Raw genomic sequence first — 16618 nt, 5'->3', positions numbered from 1 at the left:
TAGCATTTTTTTGGAGACAGAAAATCAGTGGAAATCACAGTTATTCCAACAAAATTGTACATTTGATTGCTAAGCGAATCAAGTAGTATAGCTCAAGTGAAGATTATTTTTTCTAAATGTTTCCTGTCCGAAGCAGAAATGATGGTTTGAATATCTGACGTTGTGCACTAGTGCTCCGTCAAAGAAAATCCAAGGAGACAAAAAGTGTTTCTTCTAAGCTCCCTTCGTCTCTGCGAGATTTTAATTGGTTCAAAATTTGTTTGAACTCAAAAATACAGAGAAATAATCGAAAGCAAACTAGCGCTACGACACTTACTGGACAAAAGTGCGAAACTTCGACCTTCCTTGGATCTTGGCATAAAGATTGCAACTTTTCGATAATCAAATTGAAGCAAGAGCCAGGATTGTTAAGTGATGTTAAAACTGTTAGATTGTTAAAATTTTATTACGGCTAACGTTTCGGCGTCGTCGCCTTCATCAGAGCCTGGAAAGTCAGATCATTTGTAATATATCCTCTCAAATGCCTCATCCAGAACAAATCATTCCCTAACATGCTACATCCAAAATCGAAACCAAAAGAGTTCAAATGGTTGTGCTTACCTAGGTAGTCGCATTGAAGTAATATTAGCGGATCTCCGCGTGATAAAATAGCTCCACTAATACTTATTAGTGGAGCGATGATAATTAGCATATGACCCTGCAGATCAAAACAGAGCCAGCTCGTTGGTCACGACTTTTCCTTTCTATTCATTTTAAAACTTTTAGCGTTTACCAAAAACGCCTCCAAAGTTCTGCGAGCCACAATTTCAGGTTCGGACGTTCGTGGCAGCTATGCAGAAAGGAGCATTTTCATGACATTTTCTGCGATGAGCTCCGAGAGGGGTTGCTGCGTTTGAATGTTTATCTCATCTAGGTGATCTTTAATACGAACACAAAAAGGTCGCCCTGTTTCGCCAATGTACTGCATGTTTTCCACGAAATTAGACAGACTACACCAGAGACCATGCAGTCGCTCTCCTTGCCGGACTGGCATATTACACAGCCTCTGTTTGACCTACACTTTAGTATCAAAAGAACTGGTGTAGGACGATTTGGCGCCATATATTGACCCCCTAACTAAAGAGATGGAACGTCGTCTAAAAACGATGGAGATGGAGGTGCTGCGATGGACGACTGGTTTCGTCTGAATCGATCACATCTGCAACGATAATATTCGACAGAGACTCGTCGTGTACACTCGTCGCAGCTAAATGAAAGGCATGAAAATGTTAGACTTCCGAGTCACCAGGCGAGGGCCACTAAAGCATAGCCATCGAAGAAGGATGTAGTTACGGAAAATTCTGTCAATGAGGCTCCTCATGAAAAGAGATCCGACACAACTGAGGACTAGACGAGGTGCGTGTAAATCCTTGTTTCTAGAATAGAAATGTTTCTAGATCAAGCGGTCGTAGCAAAGCTGCCGTTGAATTTACGCAAAGAAACGCAGGGTTTAAAAGATAATTTTATTTTTCTCCCCTTCTTATCACATCCATTTTTCAATATACTCTTGGATGAATGTCTAAAGTGCTCCATATTTCGCTGGTTGGGACACTATTGCAGACAGATCAAGGGTTTGGTCATGGGGCAATGACTAGCTGCCACACTAGCCACTGCATTTCTGTCCAAAATAGAACAACCCATCTTAGAACAAAAACCTTTCCTGTACCGTCGTTACATCGATGATTGTTGCATTATATTATGCAATTAATACGTCCCAATCAAGACGAGGTGGACAACTGATTCGAGCTTCTAAACCAGCAATCCCCTTGCATCCGGAAGAATTGGCTGCCCCTCCTTAACGTGGACATACAGTGGTCCAACGAAAAGACACGAAACCTAGCAACAAGAACATTTTAGTTCATTGTCTTTCCGCTCACCCTTGGAAAACTGAGAAATCTGTGGTTAAGAACATACTTAAGACAGCCGTAAGGAACAAATCGATGCGGTTAACCTTACGCAGCAGATAGCAACTTCTAGTGGTTATATCCCTGATGTATCTCGTAGGTCAGGTCTCATTGCGCAGCGAGATTATGCCTCAGTGGATGGCTCAAAAAGGATCAAATTCTGCTCACGTTTCAAATCGATGATCTGAGTAAGGCGATAAGGACCAGTCTGGTTAGTTGTGGTCTCGATGACCAAATGAGAGGTGTGGAAGTAGCTCCCTCAAATTTCAAGAAGCAGTTAGTCCAAAAGAGAATGTACGATCGCATTTGCCTGACTCAAAACTGTGTAATATGCTCGTTTGGTAAGGCAGGTGACTGCATGGTCTCCGGTGTAGTCTGCCTAATTTCGTGGAAAACACGCGGCGAAAAATACATTGAGGAAACAGAGCGACCTCTTTGTGTTCGTATTAAAGAACATATAGATGGGATGAAACATTCAAACGCAGCCCCTCTCGGAGCTCATCGCAAAAATTGTCATGAAAATGCTCCTTTCTGCATAGTTCCCACGAAAGTCCGAACACGAAATTATGGCTCGCAGAACTTTGGAGGCGTTTTAGACAAACACTAAAAGTCTAAAAATGAATAGAAGGGAAAAGTGCATAGTCGTGACCAACGAGCTGGCTCTGTATCTTTGCGGGTCTTGATCTACGGGGTAGTATGTGGGTTGCATCCTAATTAGTATTAAAGATGTGATTTTATCATGCAGAGGTTCACTAATCTCACGGCAATGCGACTACCTAGGTAAGCACAACCATTTGAACTCTTTTGTTTTCGATTTTGGATATAGTATCTTAGGGAATGATGACTTATTCGGGATCAGGCATTTGAGAGGATATATTACAAGTGATCTGACCTTCTAGACTCTGACGAAAGCGAAACGAAACGAAACGTTAGCCGTAATAAAGTTTGTTAACAATCTTAGCTCCTGCTTCAATTTGACTTCCACAAGTTATTGGACATTCTAGATAATAGCAACACTTTGAGAAGAGTCACTTTTCGCTGATAAATAGTCCTAAAAATGGATTCTAATTTGGGACAAATTTTTGGAAACATATCGAATCAAACGGGATCACATGCTGTTTCCGCAATTGCTCGCTAGATGTACGCACGAAGGAAGAAATTTACACAGTTACAGAGAACGATCATCGGATTTTACTTCTCTTTTTACACGCTATCTGGATCTTTTCGTGTTTCGCAAAGAAACTTCACTGCTTTTCTATCCTACTCTTGAACCCACATCTGTAGGTCCTCCTCAAAATTATTGTGCATCAATATCTTCATCATGGAAAACTCTAAAAAGCTAATGCTAAAGGCAGCATACTATTATACGAAAATTACGTGGTGAGGGATTTTACGAGAAAAGCTAGAGGTAGGGTTGTAAATCGAACCCGGGGTGTCCCCGCTCATCTCTCCCTAATTGCAAAAAAAAACGACGTGGAAGGCGCTGTTTTTTTTACAACGATTGCAGTTGCAACGCGTCGCCTTCTGCACACGCCGCATCCAGGTGCGAGCGAACGAAGATTGGTGGTGTCTTCTCAACAGCCTACTCAAATGAAACCAACGAATAGGGTATTGAGAGGATCGGAACATACACATAGGGAGGGTTTTAACGTACCTCGTAGGAATGGAAGCAGTTCTCACCGTTTTTTTTACAACGATTAAGGAGAGATGAGCGGAGCCACCCTGGACACCGCAATTTATAGTAGGGTCAAAACGACATGACGCACGTACGCACAGCTTCTCTCAAGGTGCTTCAGTGGAGCGTAGCGGCTAGGAACGTGATGAAATCATTGCTGGCACCAGCCATCGCTGTAGTTTGCCACGATCCTGGTCCTCGGTTCCGACTGCTGCCTCCATCGCATCGTTTCGAGCGTGTACGCAAATGCACCGCAACTACATTCGTGATTCATGCCTTGACCCAACTATAGAACTCCATCTCTAGCTTTTCAGCGGATTCCCTCACCACGTCAGATTTGTGATATGCTGCCATTAAAGCCATGACGAAGTTGGGAACTCTCGAAGAAAAGATAGGGTTAAGGGTGTAGACCAAGAGTATAAGCGTAATCACGGTCGCAGAAAAGGCACGTTTTAGGGGTCACAGTGCCGCAACGCCTTTGTCTAGATAATTATTAAAGTGAGCGTGATCGCACGTGATCTACACCTCTAAATTCATCTTATCCTATCTTTTGAAGAACGGATCCGAACATCGTCAACTTCGTACCATGCTTCTTTTAAAAAATGGGAGGAAAAAAGTGATAAGAAAACAACTTAGAAATACTGTACTGAGATGGTAGGGAACTCTCTCCAGATTTCCCCTTGAGAAATTTCCAAACAGATTTCGGGAAGTTACAACATCAAATTTTGTGTCGTGTTTGAACATGATCCGTATAAGAATTTGAACAAGAATCAGTGGCATCTTGCGCCTGTTCTTCATGGAACAGTCCCAGTTCCTAAAAAAATATTGCTTTTTTCTGTTTTTTTCAGTTGAAGCAAAATACTACTGATTACCACTTCACACATAACGAGCATTGAAAACAAAGAGGGGAGGATGGAATGGGTTGGGGTGTCCGTGCTAGTGCTTCTTTTCGGCGATTCACAACAACACAACGATCGGTGCGATAGGTTCCCACATCTTATAGAAACGCACGCGCAGTCGTACATTTTTCACCCGAAATTTGGGTGAATTTTTCAAAAGTAATGCTTTCGCGAAAGGAATTTGCAGCAGGAAAACTGAAAATAGTTCTGATATCCTTATTCATACTTACCAGCTCGTACATGTTCTCTGCAGGGTTAAGAATTCCAAATTTATTCGGCTCAATACCACGAGCCACACTAAACGGGCTCCATTGTGTTAATTCAAAAACACCTATCGGATCTCGTCATTCATAGCAGTTAGGGTTACGTTAACGTTAGGGTAGATCAAGAATTTAGATCATAAACAATCGGGCAACCAAAGGCTAACATGTGACCAAATTGCTTACGTAACAAAAAAAAATAAAAGGAGATTCTGATCACTGACTCGCTCTCTTCTGCCGGTGATGAGCGGCGCTGGACATTGAGAGTGCGAAAAGTTGAAATTAAATGCTGACAGAAATTTGTGAAGCTCTACATCCTTTCACTTAAAATCCTCTAGAGGTGCCCGTCCACTGCATTAGCGCTGTGACAAAATAACAAATGTAAGAGCGATCGTTTACAGCATTTCCATTCAGTAACAACGACAATGTATTTATCCCAACAAAAAAAAAGCAATGCAACACGATCTTAAAACCTCGGTTTGGGCAGTCTGTTCAACGTTAGGGAAGATCAAGAATTTAGATCATAAACATTCCAATTATATTACTCAATAATTTCACACTTTGATCTCGATAATACGTTCGTTTTCTTGCTCGTGGTGTGTTTAGCTTTCCATTGCCGCGCACCACTGGAAATTTTTTGTTTGTTCTCAGGTCTTTTCTCTTTGCAGCCACCTAATTTATTTGAGCATCCAGTTGTTGCTGTAACACCTAAATTATTGTAAAAAACCTTGTAATTGATGTAGCGGAGCGGGGATCTTATTGTGACTTATTTGACTTAAAGGCATCGCCCCACTAATCTGAAATGGGACGGATTTCAGGTGGAGTATTCGTATACGGGATAGTAGAGGGGGATCATTATTATGGAGAGGGGGATCATTCCGTCCATTTCTTCTTAATTGCAGTTTAAAAAATGGCCCGGAAGATGCGGCTCGTGCACATGGCTGGCGCGCTCCAGTCGAACTCTTTGTAGGAAATAGTGCGCCAGAAGACCTTCCGTCCAGGCCAGAGGGAGTTGATTCCGTCCATTTCTTCCCAAATGCCGTAAGATACGGCCCGAAGCCTATCTTCTGAGCCGTATTTTACGGCAATTAGGAGGAAATGGACGGAATCAACTCCCTCTCCATAATCTACTATCCCGCATACGAATACTTCACCTGAAATCTGTACCATCTCAGATTCGTGGAGTGACGCCTTTGAACCGAGGACGGATGCTATGGCCTGACGCGGTGTATACGCTTTATCGCCGAGGTGAGTCGTCTTTGAACATATTTGAGGTCATTTTGTTCGATCTTCAGCTAGAGCTCGCACAGAATCTATCTATCCATCGCTGTTCCATATTCTGCGAATCTTTACGTTTCGCCTGAACTGTCCATGCCAAGATTCTTTCATGTCCTCTTTCACCACTTTCGTCCAGAACTTTCTTTTAGGTCCGTGTTGCCTTCTCTAGTTCGGGCCTGAGAGCATCGTCAAGACAACTTGGGCAAGACGATGCAATCTCCTTATAATGTTTCCAAGAAAGCGAAGACGGGTTTCTGCGGCTACTTAAAGGCATCACTCCAGGAATCTGGGATGGTACGGGTTTCAGGTGGATTATGCCTATACGGAGTCGTAGATTGTGGGGAAAAGGGCGATTACGTCCATTTCTTCCTAATTGTCGTTAAAAAAAACGGTCTGGGAGATGCGGCGCGTGCACAAGGATGCCGCGCTCCAGTAAAACTCGTTGTAGAAAATGGCGCCCTGAAATGCTCGAAGCCGCATTTTCCAGGCCGTTCTTCACGGCGATTAGGAAGAAATGAGCGGGATCCTACCCGTTTCTGCAATCTAAGATCCGGTACAGTCTTTGGTCATCGAAAATCCATATCACGTCAGACTTGAGGGGTGATGCCTTTAAGAGGGCGCGGCAGGATGTTGATGTTTAGTTCATCCACCGGGTACACCACATCCACTTCTGAGCACAGCTCTTCATTATGACACACCATTGTTCAAAAGTAGATAAGCATCCGTCTAAACAGCTTTTTTTCCATGCAGTCGACCTGCTCTAGCGCTGACGGCGCTTTCCAACTTTCCGATCTGATATGATGATTGAGCGAGTTGAGGATAGGTAGACTCGCTGCTTGACCTCGTTGGCGATGGCGGTCGACCACAAACTCTTCCTTAAGAATTAGAATGCAGAACTGGCCTTAGCGCATCTTTGCTGAATATCTCTTTCGTAGCTGCCGTCTTTTTCAACATTCAACCGAAATGATACAACTCATCTATAAGCTCAACTGATTATCCGTTTGCTCTGCTTCCTGCTGAGGGTCATGCGGTCATGCATGAAGCGAATACCACCACATCGTCGGTGTACATCAGCTCGTCCAAGGGACATCCAAGCGGCGCAATAACGACATCAACGACATCGGCTCAACTGTTCTTCGCATGATATCGGCGACTGCAAAGTTGAACAAGACAGCGACAGCCGCTTGTCTTACTCCGATTTCCAATTCGAACGGTGAATTCAATCCGGCTGGTGCTTGAGCAATAGTAGTTGTCTTTCTATTCTTGCCCTTGATTAGGCGAAGGAACTTTCCAGGAGTATCACCGGCGCAGAGCGCGTTAAAAAGACTGTCTCGGTGAGAATAGCCGAAAGCGGCTTCGAATTCTAGGAAGACTAGAATTGTACGTGGATATAGTCTCCACAGATACAAAGGGGCACTTCTTCCTCAAGATCGTGAGAGGTTTCTTTGCAGCTTCTTCTTGGCCCGCACTCCAATACTTATCGACACCCGTTCGCGCAATTTCTCTCTGCATTCGTAGTCCTTCAGACCTGCCATATCGATCTTCGGTTTATATTGAACTCTTCGAATTTCGGATATTCGACAGAGAAAATTTCCTTGTCAAGACGTAGCCGAGTTGTAGTTAAAGAGTTGCCATTTTCCACTGGCGCTGCTCTTCTGGCGTTGAAGGGGTTGTCCCTTGCCACATGAGCTGATAGCCTCGATGAATCCTTTTTAATGTGGATGCAATGATGAGAATCGTCAGCTCACAAAGAATAGACGGTTACCATTGCTCGACGTTTGCTTCGCGGGTTAATACCATTTTCCAATCACATATGACTGTTGTTCGTGATGGATTTTTGTGTTCGCATCAATTCCGACAATAACCGTCTGCTGGCTGCGTGTCTTGGATGTCAACGCGTTGAATTCGTCATAAAAAGCGTCCTCGTGATAGTTTTTAGCGGTCTCTGTAAGTGCGTGAGCACTTTTGAGTTTGTGTCCTCTGCGATCTTTCAGTTGTACAAAAGCGCTTTTGACGACGTTGACCCAAATTCCAGATATCGTAGTCTGGACATAACAGTTTCTTGGACTTCAGTCGACAACGATTGGCAATTCAGCACACAAAACAGATTTTTGTAGCCAAAAATTTCACGTTCTCTGTAGGCAACTGACCTATGAGAATATGGCTGTGCACTAGACGACAGCACTTTTCTGCAACACTTGGGAAACTTGCGCTAAATAACTGTGCAAGTTAAATAGCTCCCAAAGCATACAGTCAGATCTTTAATTGCGTTTAGTAAAAGCAAGTGCCCTACAGAGCAGGTAACAATCAGATTTACACATGTAGCCACGATCTTCCTGTAATACGTTTAACATGGAGTGGGACTAGTGGACTACTGACCTCTATAACGATTGTCGTTAAAACGCATCACCTCTCATTCTTATCTCCTGGTAGAAGCGGCAGCTTCTCTAATCTTTGCGCGTTAACGTAGGATGAATGAATCCTCTTTCATTTGCCTTTAGCACGATATTTCTAACATCACCCTTTGTAGAGAACGTTCAATACCTCAAACCGCGTGTTCCTGACCTTAACTTCTTTTTCTTCTTTATTGTAATTTTTGCTCTCTTCAATCCTTCATGTTCTTATACGCACTCCAAACCTTTTGTATTTTCCTACCCAGTTTAGTGGTCTTTCTGTAGCATAATTTCCCGAATAAGACATGTCTCTCTAATGCATTCAGATATCTTCATTCCGAAGAGGTTGAATGGTACATTCGAAACCTATCCGCTCTTCAAAAACACCGTCTTTTGCACATTTAGTTGAAGAGCGATCTTTCGTTGAATTAGACCAGTATTCCGTATGCTCACTAATGTTTGATGGTATCAGAACGTTATCATCAACAAACGAAGAGTGTAGTTGCCGACCATCAACTGCCGCTCCCATCTATCTTATCCCAATCCTCGCATTACGTTCTGACACTAAGAGAGGTGCACTAAATGTTTTAGGTAGGATTGTATCACCCTATCAGACTTCACGATGATGATCGATGATGACATTCTTGAGGAAATTCCTGTTACGATGTTATTCTTGGTGTACAATCATGTGCTGGGTAGTAGGTCATTGGTTTCTCAAGGTTTCCATAACCATTCCGACCGAATAAAAGGATTCTTTGAGGTTGATGAAACCGGGAAACGGCCCCATCTTGTACTCTCACGATATTTCCATAAGTTTCCTTAGATTACAAAAACTAGTGTATTTGTGCTGGTGCTAGTGCTGCATCCTTTTCAAAATCTTGCATAGTCACGCTTCAGCCAACATTTTTTCTAATCCTTTTGAATACTCTTATAAAAATTTTGTTTATGAAGCAAGAAGAAACTGGGCGGAAATCGTCAATATTAAGTGGATTTCTCTTCTTACGCTACAATGGAACACTGATTCTGACAGAGGTGTCTGAATGCAAAAGGAAGACCAGCATGCTTTCCGACAGATAGCGACTGAAGAGTCTTACTAAGACCTCATGTTTGTGTTTCGTCATGAGATGAAAAGCAAACGGAAAAGGCTATCAGAAGGAATAGAAATCAAGAACGACCCTCTCGCTTTCCCCTTTTCGATGCAATTATTCCATTCTTAGTTGGCAAAGTTCTGACGGGCGTAGCGAATGCTGCTTCCTGTCTGCATCCTCGGCCAAAACTACTGCTCTTCCTTCTTTGAGGTCTTCCTTTGTCACTCCTCTGCAAAGCCTCGCAAACTTGAACGTTAGTTTCTGGTCGACGTGGATTGCCTGCGGTCGACGCTGACGTATTAACTCGAGAGTTAGCAGAGATAGACGTATTTTGAAGGCTTCAAAGCTCTTGAGTTTCCACGTACAAACGTTGAAGGTGTTATACTGGCCGATCCCATACTTCCCGTTGTTGGAACAGCCGGGCTTGAAGCGGAGGCCATCCTTTCCATACGCTTCATCATCTCGGTAAACATTTGCTGCGGTGCCTTGGTTTGGGCTTCCAAGACGGTACGCAGTGTTTCAGCGTCCATTCTGGAGTCGCTGCTCAGTGTACGGCGAGTCCACGACGGCAGTAACATCAGTTCGACCGCACTGGTATCCTTGTAGCAGAAGTCGTCGTCTTCAGCCGTCTGTGGTGTAGTCCGCTGATCGCCAGTTGTTGTGGATGTCGTTACAGCTTTATTGAAGGCTTATACGGAGAGTAGAATCTAAACACAAAAACAACAAGGTGGCACCACAAGAATACAACGTATCCACTGCGGATCTGCACTATACGAATAGAACTTCGATATTACAGTCACAAGGTGCCATTGATCGTTGATCATTGGTTTCAGACACAAGGTGCCATTGATTGTTAAGATCACCAAAAACCAATTTGAAGCTTTATGTTGGAGCTGAAGCGGTTGAGATTTTCCAAGCTACCATCGACTCGCATGCTCTCATCCGTAAACGTCCGATGCGGATCATCAACGGTTTCGAAGGACTAGGTTCATTGCTATACTCCTTTTAACAAACAACACAAACTCCTCCAACAACTCCGCTACTGTCGCTCATTCCTAGGAGTAAACTTTTTTTTCAGTTTGCTCACAAGTTCGGTGTCATCGCAGTTGACCTTCTTTGCTTGCATCATCAGCTCTTCAATTACCGCTTTCGATTCTAGCTTACTTGCGTTGTATGTGTAGGTCGTCGTCTTAGTCGTTTTCGCTTTCAACAGCCTAGATTACTCTTGCAGCCCTGTTTTTCTTAGCAGTGCCGAACTAGGTTCTTGTCCAGAGTCAGGTACTCTTCTCTATTACTACATCTAGCGTTAAATTCGAAGCCCAGCAGCAGTTGCTGCTCCCTATTGTCATGGCTTTTCGCTTTCAACAGCCTAGGAACAAGTTGCGTCCTCCCTTCGAAGAAATGTGGAGCTAATTTGTTGAAGACGATTCCAGCACGCCTTTTTGCATCTTCCAGATCTTGATTACAGAATATATGGATGCTGTTAGACAGTTCCGCGATGGTAGAAGCAGGAAGACGTCAACTGAATCCACCTGCGTCTCAGGACAGGTGCAAGATCGTTTTTGGTCGGCAGTGAGTTCCTCTCTAGCAAGGCAGATCCATGGATTTTAAGGAAGTAGGACAATGACCGAGAAAGACGCAACAGAAATTTTTCCCACTGGATTTCTTACTTTTTTCGTCGTTTCTTTTGCCCCTAAAACCACCCTAAACCTTAGTTTGTAAGGACTCAACTTTTATCTCCATAAAGTAAGATCTTAGAGGCTCCTAGAAGTAAAACAGATCATAAGACAGAAATCATGAGACGTTATTAATATTACGCAATGCTATAAATGCACTGTTATGAGAAAAATGATAGGAAACTACAAAAAGCAAGAAGAGGTCCTATCAAATTAGAAAATTAACGTCATCTAAAAGGTAAAAGTTACAGAGTACATATGTTTCGTAACTTTTTCGAAGAAAATAATTCACTAACAAACGGGGCTTTAATAATGTTCGTCACTTTTTGAAATCGGGAGCCAGAACTAATCATTGCTAGAGAACTACAAAAAAAATCATGTTGTTTGGAAATGATTTTCCAGGCAAATACAATTGATCTACGTTGGGTAATTCACCTGTAAACTGCAATATGCAGATGAAGCCACAGGTTCTTGATCTGCTGAAAATTAGACATCTTTGGAACCATAGTGAAAGAGTTTAGCGCGATTATTAAGGTGCAGACTTATATAATAATAGAGGCCGTTTCAAGAGAAGCAGACTCAGAAAAAAGGTAAGATAGATCTGGTGAATGAGGAAGTGCGAGAAGAGCGACAAAAAGGATGGCATGTAAATATTGGTTTGGAAAACTTAATCCAGGATAAAGGACAAATGATGAAGCTTCTGACGTTAATCAATCCGCTTGGGATGCGCCCCCACGTCCACTTCAATTCAGAACCGTTTGAGGTTCACGAACGTGTAACTGGCCTAACTTGCGGTGGTTAGCCGATGTGTCAAGTCAGTGTTTTTATCCTCCTAGACAAGTCTGCTACCAATTTATCGACCCCGGAGGGATGGAATGCTTGGTGAGCACTGGGGCGGATTCGAACCTCCTATCGATCGTGCAGGAAGCGAAATCTCTAACTGCTACACTACACCCGCCCTGAGGTGATACTGGATTAATCCTAGTATCACAATCCAAGATAGTATTAGAAAAAGCCTGATTTTATCCTCTTTCAAACACGCAAGTCAGTTGACATGCATTCCTGACTAGGCGTATCAGGAAATTTCCGACCACCACAACTGTTACGCAATAACCATTACAAAGATCGAAATTCCGAGATGTTGTCATCTTTATGATCTTTGCGGCTATTTTGTTCATCTAGAAACTTTCTGTGTCTTTGCTTCATTTTCAACATTTTCACCTTTTATGCTTTTCCCTTTCTACGTTGTTAAGCTGTTATCGTTTTGTTTTTTGAATCCTCCTGGAAGCCAACTCTATCACTTTTGCAACTGCAATACAAGAACGGCGCACAACCTTAGTGACGTGGTAATGGATGGGCGTGGCTTAGTGATCACAGCTAGCCTAAGGTATGCCTGTTTTGGTCTACCGACAGCCTTTTCCCCGGCACTTATTCGGCAGCAGGTGCCTGCCGACCCCCACCCCCTTCCCTCCCCCTTCGTGACGTAGTGCGAGTGGAGGTGGTTTCATCGCAGCTGGCCTAGGATACTGCTGCTCCGGCGTACCGACAGCTTCTAGAGACACTTACTCGGCTGCACAAAATCGGCTGTGAATACCTAACCACCGCCTTCTCTGCGAGGATCTCATCAATTGCCACATCCCCCCCCCACCGTAACTTGACCGGCTGTCCGCGTTGCGCTCGACCAACTGGCTGGGAGACTCGGACCCAGGATCCAAAACTTAGAGTTCATTGACTGACGAGACAAAGCGATTTAGAGATCTGTACACCAACTGCTACCTTCTCACTGGATTTAAACGAGAGCCGTTTATTATTGATATTGGGCGTTAAAAACAGGATCATTAGATTAGCATCTCATTTTAACATCCAACGATTTCCTGTTTCGCTTCACAGGTTTAAGGTAAAGTTTGAATATGAAGGTTCCAGTCCGCCAATATGTCACGCATCTATAGTTGGGTCAAAACGACATGAAAAACGGAAGCGGCCGCGCTCGGAAGCGGTGCGGTGCAGGCAGCGGTTGAAATCGAGGTGGGACCATGGCGAAAAGCAGAGGTGTGTGGCGGTAGCGTGGATCCTTACACGATCCCAACCGCTACGCTCCACCGCTCCGCTTTGAGCGCAGCCGCTTGAGCAAATGTCCGTGTTTCATGTCGTTTTGACCCGACTATATATTACTTCACACTTTTTCCAAACATTTTGCTGCAGTTGCTGTGACTCATAGTGATCTGCGCTTCAAAAGAGACCTTCAACAATCGAACCACGCCAGACATGACCAAAGTTTCTCTCCGCATCGTTGAGTATATTAAAGGTGTAGAGCAAATATTTGCCCACACTAGAACTCTCATTACTTGAGTATGAAGCTATTCACAAAAAGCCTAAAATTATAATGTTTCAAATAATCAGCGCTTTCAGATTTAACTAAACCTACTTCGTTGAGAGTCCTAGCTCCCTAATTAATAGAAGTTGCGAACGAGAGATTATCTTGATAAAATAAGTTGCGAAGCACTTCGTCGAGAAAAAAATACGAGCAATTTATAAAACTCGGAGAGGTGACGGAAGAAAACAATGTTAGTTCTCCGAGAGATTCTTGAGAGATAATTGCAGTAACGAAGAGCTGAAGTTGTTCTTACTCAGGGGAGATTCCTTAAACTTTGATGAGCCTTTCTTGCTATGCTCACGATCTTCTAATCAAAGGCATTCAAAATCACTAAAGCTATGAAAAAGTTCAGCAGCGCAATAAGTCTTTGCAACGAGATGAGTTTACCTACAAGAAAAAGGACTTTTTCCAATCGAGTTCCTCTGTCTATCGTTGAGGACACCAAGGATGTAGTGCATGTAGTGCAAATTTATGTCCACACTAAAACTAGCAGGTGAGAATAAAACTGGCAGCAGAAAAGGCACAAGTGCTAATGGTAGATAATCAGTGTATGTGTTGAATTAGATAGACTTTGATGAGGGTTATGTTTCCGTAAGAAAGCTTAGAGTTTATTTGGGCCCTGGTCTTAGAATATTACCTGCCAGGTTTGACTGAATGGAGTCTTTAATGCCTCGTATAACCTGTAGAATTTCATTCGGACAACTGTTAAGGGTGCAAAACTTGTAGGCCAGGTGGGGTTCATGTAAAAAAAAAAACTAATGGTAAAAATGTTGATAAACTTTGATTGTTAGTGGTGGACGATACAGTTTGTACGGAGCAGTGCATGCTTACTCTATAAAGAACGTCGTTTCGGTGCTATTTGAGGGTGACATATGGAGCTTTCGCATTCAGAGCCTTTTGCATATCTACATATTTACAGGAAAAGCTTAGATTGAATTAATGGCATATTCCAAAGTTATATTTTGTTATTATGACCGCCATTAATTTTTTCTTTTGAATGAAAAGAATTGTCACTTTCTGTTCACTGTTTTGGATAGTTTATTCTCATTAGTCCTACTATTTTGCACTTCATGGAATGCAGGAATCATTTACGTTAGGCATGAACAGCAAGGCTTTGAACATATCCTTGAATAATTCGTAAGTCCTAGATCTAAACATTATCGTAAACTTCACGTAAACAAATATTAGTGTAATGAATGTTTTCCGAAGACAGCAAGAAAGATTCTGCCTCTTTTCGTTGCTTTTTCATTTGATGCTAGGGATATTTACGAAACAGATAAGGTGTAAAGAAAAAAGGTTGAGCAGTGCTCACCTAAGAATCTTCAGTGGTTGTCTCCTTCACACAATCGAGATATGTAATCGAACGGATGAAAGGTATGGTGGTTGTAGTCGCCTTCAGGGCAGCGTAGACGAGCCTGACTGTATAGCCGATCCAAAATGACATTAAGCTAGGTGCGATCACATAAGCGCTTGCTTCATCCCCTTCTTCCATTTCCCTGCATAATTGCATATGATAAGGACCGCACTGTGTGAGTGGGTGACTAGAGACTTTAGCGTATTTTATAACCATATTTGAACAGACCAAAAAGAGGTGGTTCAGTGGAATGTCTTTATAATGTTAGTACAGGTGAGTAGAACAATTGCCAGCAATAGGATTGGATGAAAGAATGGGCAGAGCGTTGTCTGCCGCACTCTTGGATCGTACAAGTAGTGTTATGCGCAAGAATAACCATAACCGCTACGTTACTTTATACCATCCCCTTCTACATCATCAGGGTCGATGATACTGCCACGACCGACAACAGCACAAAGTAATAATTTACGAAACAAATTCTACTTCTACAAATGTTTTCCTTCGGCTCGACTGTTGCGGAGTTTTGTGGAGTGGCGTGGGTGGTGGGCTGACGTTTGGTTGATGGTGGATTGCTGATGGTGACTTGAGAATTCGGCTTGGTGCAGGTGCATTGATGACGGCTTGTGGCTTGTTGATGACGATGACGGCGTTGACGGTTGGCGAGAGTGTTTACTTTTTGTATGGCCGCTTCGTGGGTGGCTGCGGTCTTTTGGAGGAGCAAAGCAGGAAATTGTGGCCAAGACCACAACTTCCACACTTCACTCCACATAAGTCCTCGTGTGCCGTTTTTAGGCAGAGGAGGCACAGGTTCAGCTTTGTCGCCTGTGCTGTTTTGGAGATTGGATCCAGGAACCGTGGATATCTCCCGGAATGAAGATTGTCACGATTCTCGTCCACAGTGTAAAATAGGCAGCTGGACTTCGGAGCAGTCCTTTCCAGAAGCGTTTGGCAGACCTTCTCAAGACTGTCGAGGCGGGGGAGCAGATGATGCAGTAGTGTGTTTCCAGATCGTCCAGGGTGGAGAGCATAGCACCAGCGGAAGACGACAAGATTTTGTGTTTCTTTGTTGATTTCACCATTATTTATACGTGTTCAGATGGTCAGTATCTTGAACCCCCCCCCCCCCCCCCTCAATGAATAGCCTAGATGTAAGTTTCTCTGCTCTTGATGGTGCGCCAAAGTGCTTTTGAGTGCGTAATGAAAAAGTTGTAATTGACTGCGGGCACCCGAGAAGGTACTATATTATTTGCGGCACTTTTGATCTTTCTGATCTATTTTTGCGCGGTCTAAACCCGCTCAGGTATTTTCTTCGGCTGGTAGCCCACAAGCGGGCGACTCGAGAGGACCAGAGGATGCGCTACAGTGGCAGCTATTAGATCGGTAAGCCAACTCAATTTTGGTTGACCGTGGCTGATTGTCAGCTGATGGAGGGATCGGCTAACGATTGATCGGCTCCTTTGCCGCGCAGCAACGCGGTCGGCTAGCTGCGAGCAACATTTTTGGTGCAAAAGATGTTGGCGGAATAGTGTACTGAGCACCTTCGAGTCCTAGTTAGTAGTCTCTGATTATCTTATACGCTTCTGTTTTTGAGGTACGAGCTGGAAGTTTCCTCCTTTCTTGGTTAAGTTGATGTTGATCTTTTCGGGTGTTTATTGTTTCTTTTGGAGTACTTCGGATT

The 16618-nt window shown here is 43.4% G+C and overlaps 2 protein-coding genes across 3 annotated transcripts; both read right to left on the bottom strand.

Moving 5' to 3' along the window:
• Nucleotides 1-7125: 7125 nt before the first annotated feature.
• RB195_010595 (uncharacterized protein) lies at nucleotides 7126-8977 on the bottom strand (the record flags this gene model as incomplete). The annotated part of the gene is made up of 2 exons (XM_064191683.1): nucleotides 7126-7427; nucleotides 8815-8977. 2 exons carry the CDS (start codon nucleotides 8975-8977, stop codon nucleotides 7126-7128), a joined length of 465 nt encoding a protein of 154 aa, XP_064049266.1.
• RB195_010594 (uncharacterized protein) lies at nucleotides 7126-10114 on the bottom strand (the record flags this gene model as incomplete). Of its 2 annotated transcripts, XM_064191682.1 has the most annotated exons (4): nucleotides 7126-7323; nucleotides 7584-7752; nucleotides 7853-8100; nucleotides 9902-10066. In XM_064191682.1, 4 exons carry the CDS (start codon nucleotides 10064-10066, stop codon nucleotides 7126-7128), a joined length of 780 nt encoding a protein of 259 aa, XP_064049265.1. The 2 variants fall into 2 exon arrangements, with proteins under 2 accessions (XP_064049265.1, XP_064049264.1); XM_064191681.1 differs by lacking the exons at nucleotides 7126-7323; nucleotides 7584-7752; nucleotides 7853-8100 and having other exon boundaries at nucleotides 9848-10114.
• Between the last annotated feature and the right edge of the window lie 6504 nt (nucleotides 10115-16618).

Source organism: Necator americanus, chromosome III (assembly GCF_031761385.1).
Source record: "Necator americanus strain Aroian chromosome III, whole genome shotgun sequence".
NCBI lineage: Eukaryota > Metazoa > Nematoda > Chromadorea > Rhabditida > Ancylostomatidae > Necator > Necator americanus.
Note: the sequence above shows the minus strand (reverse complement) of the source record. Positions and strands in the feature narration are given on the sequence as shown.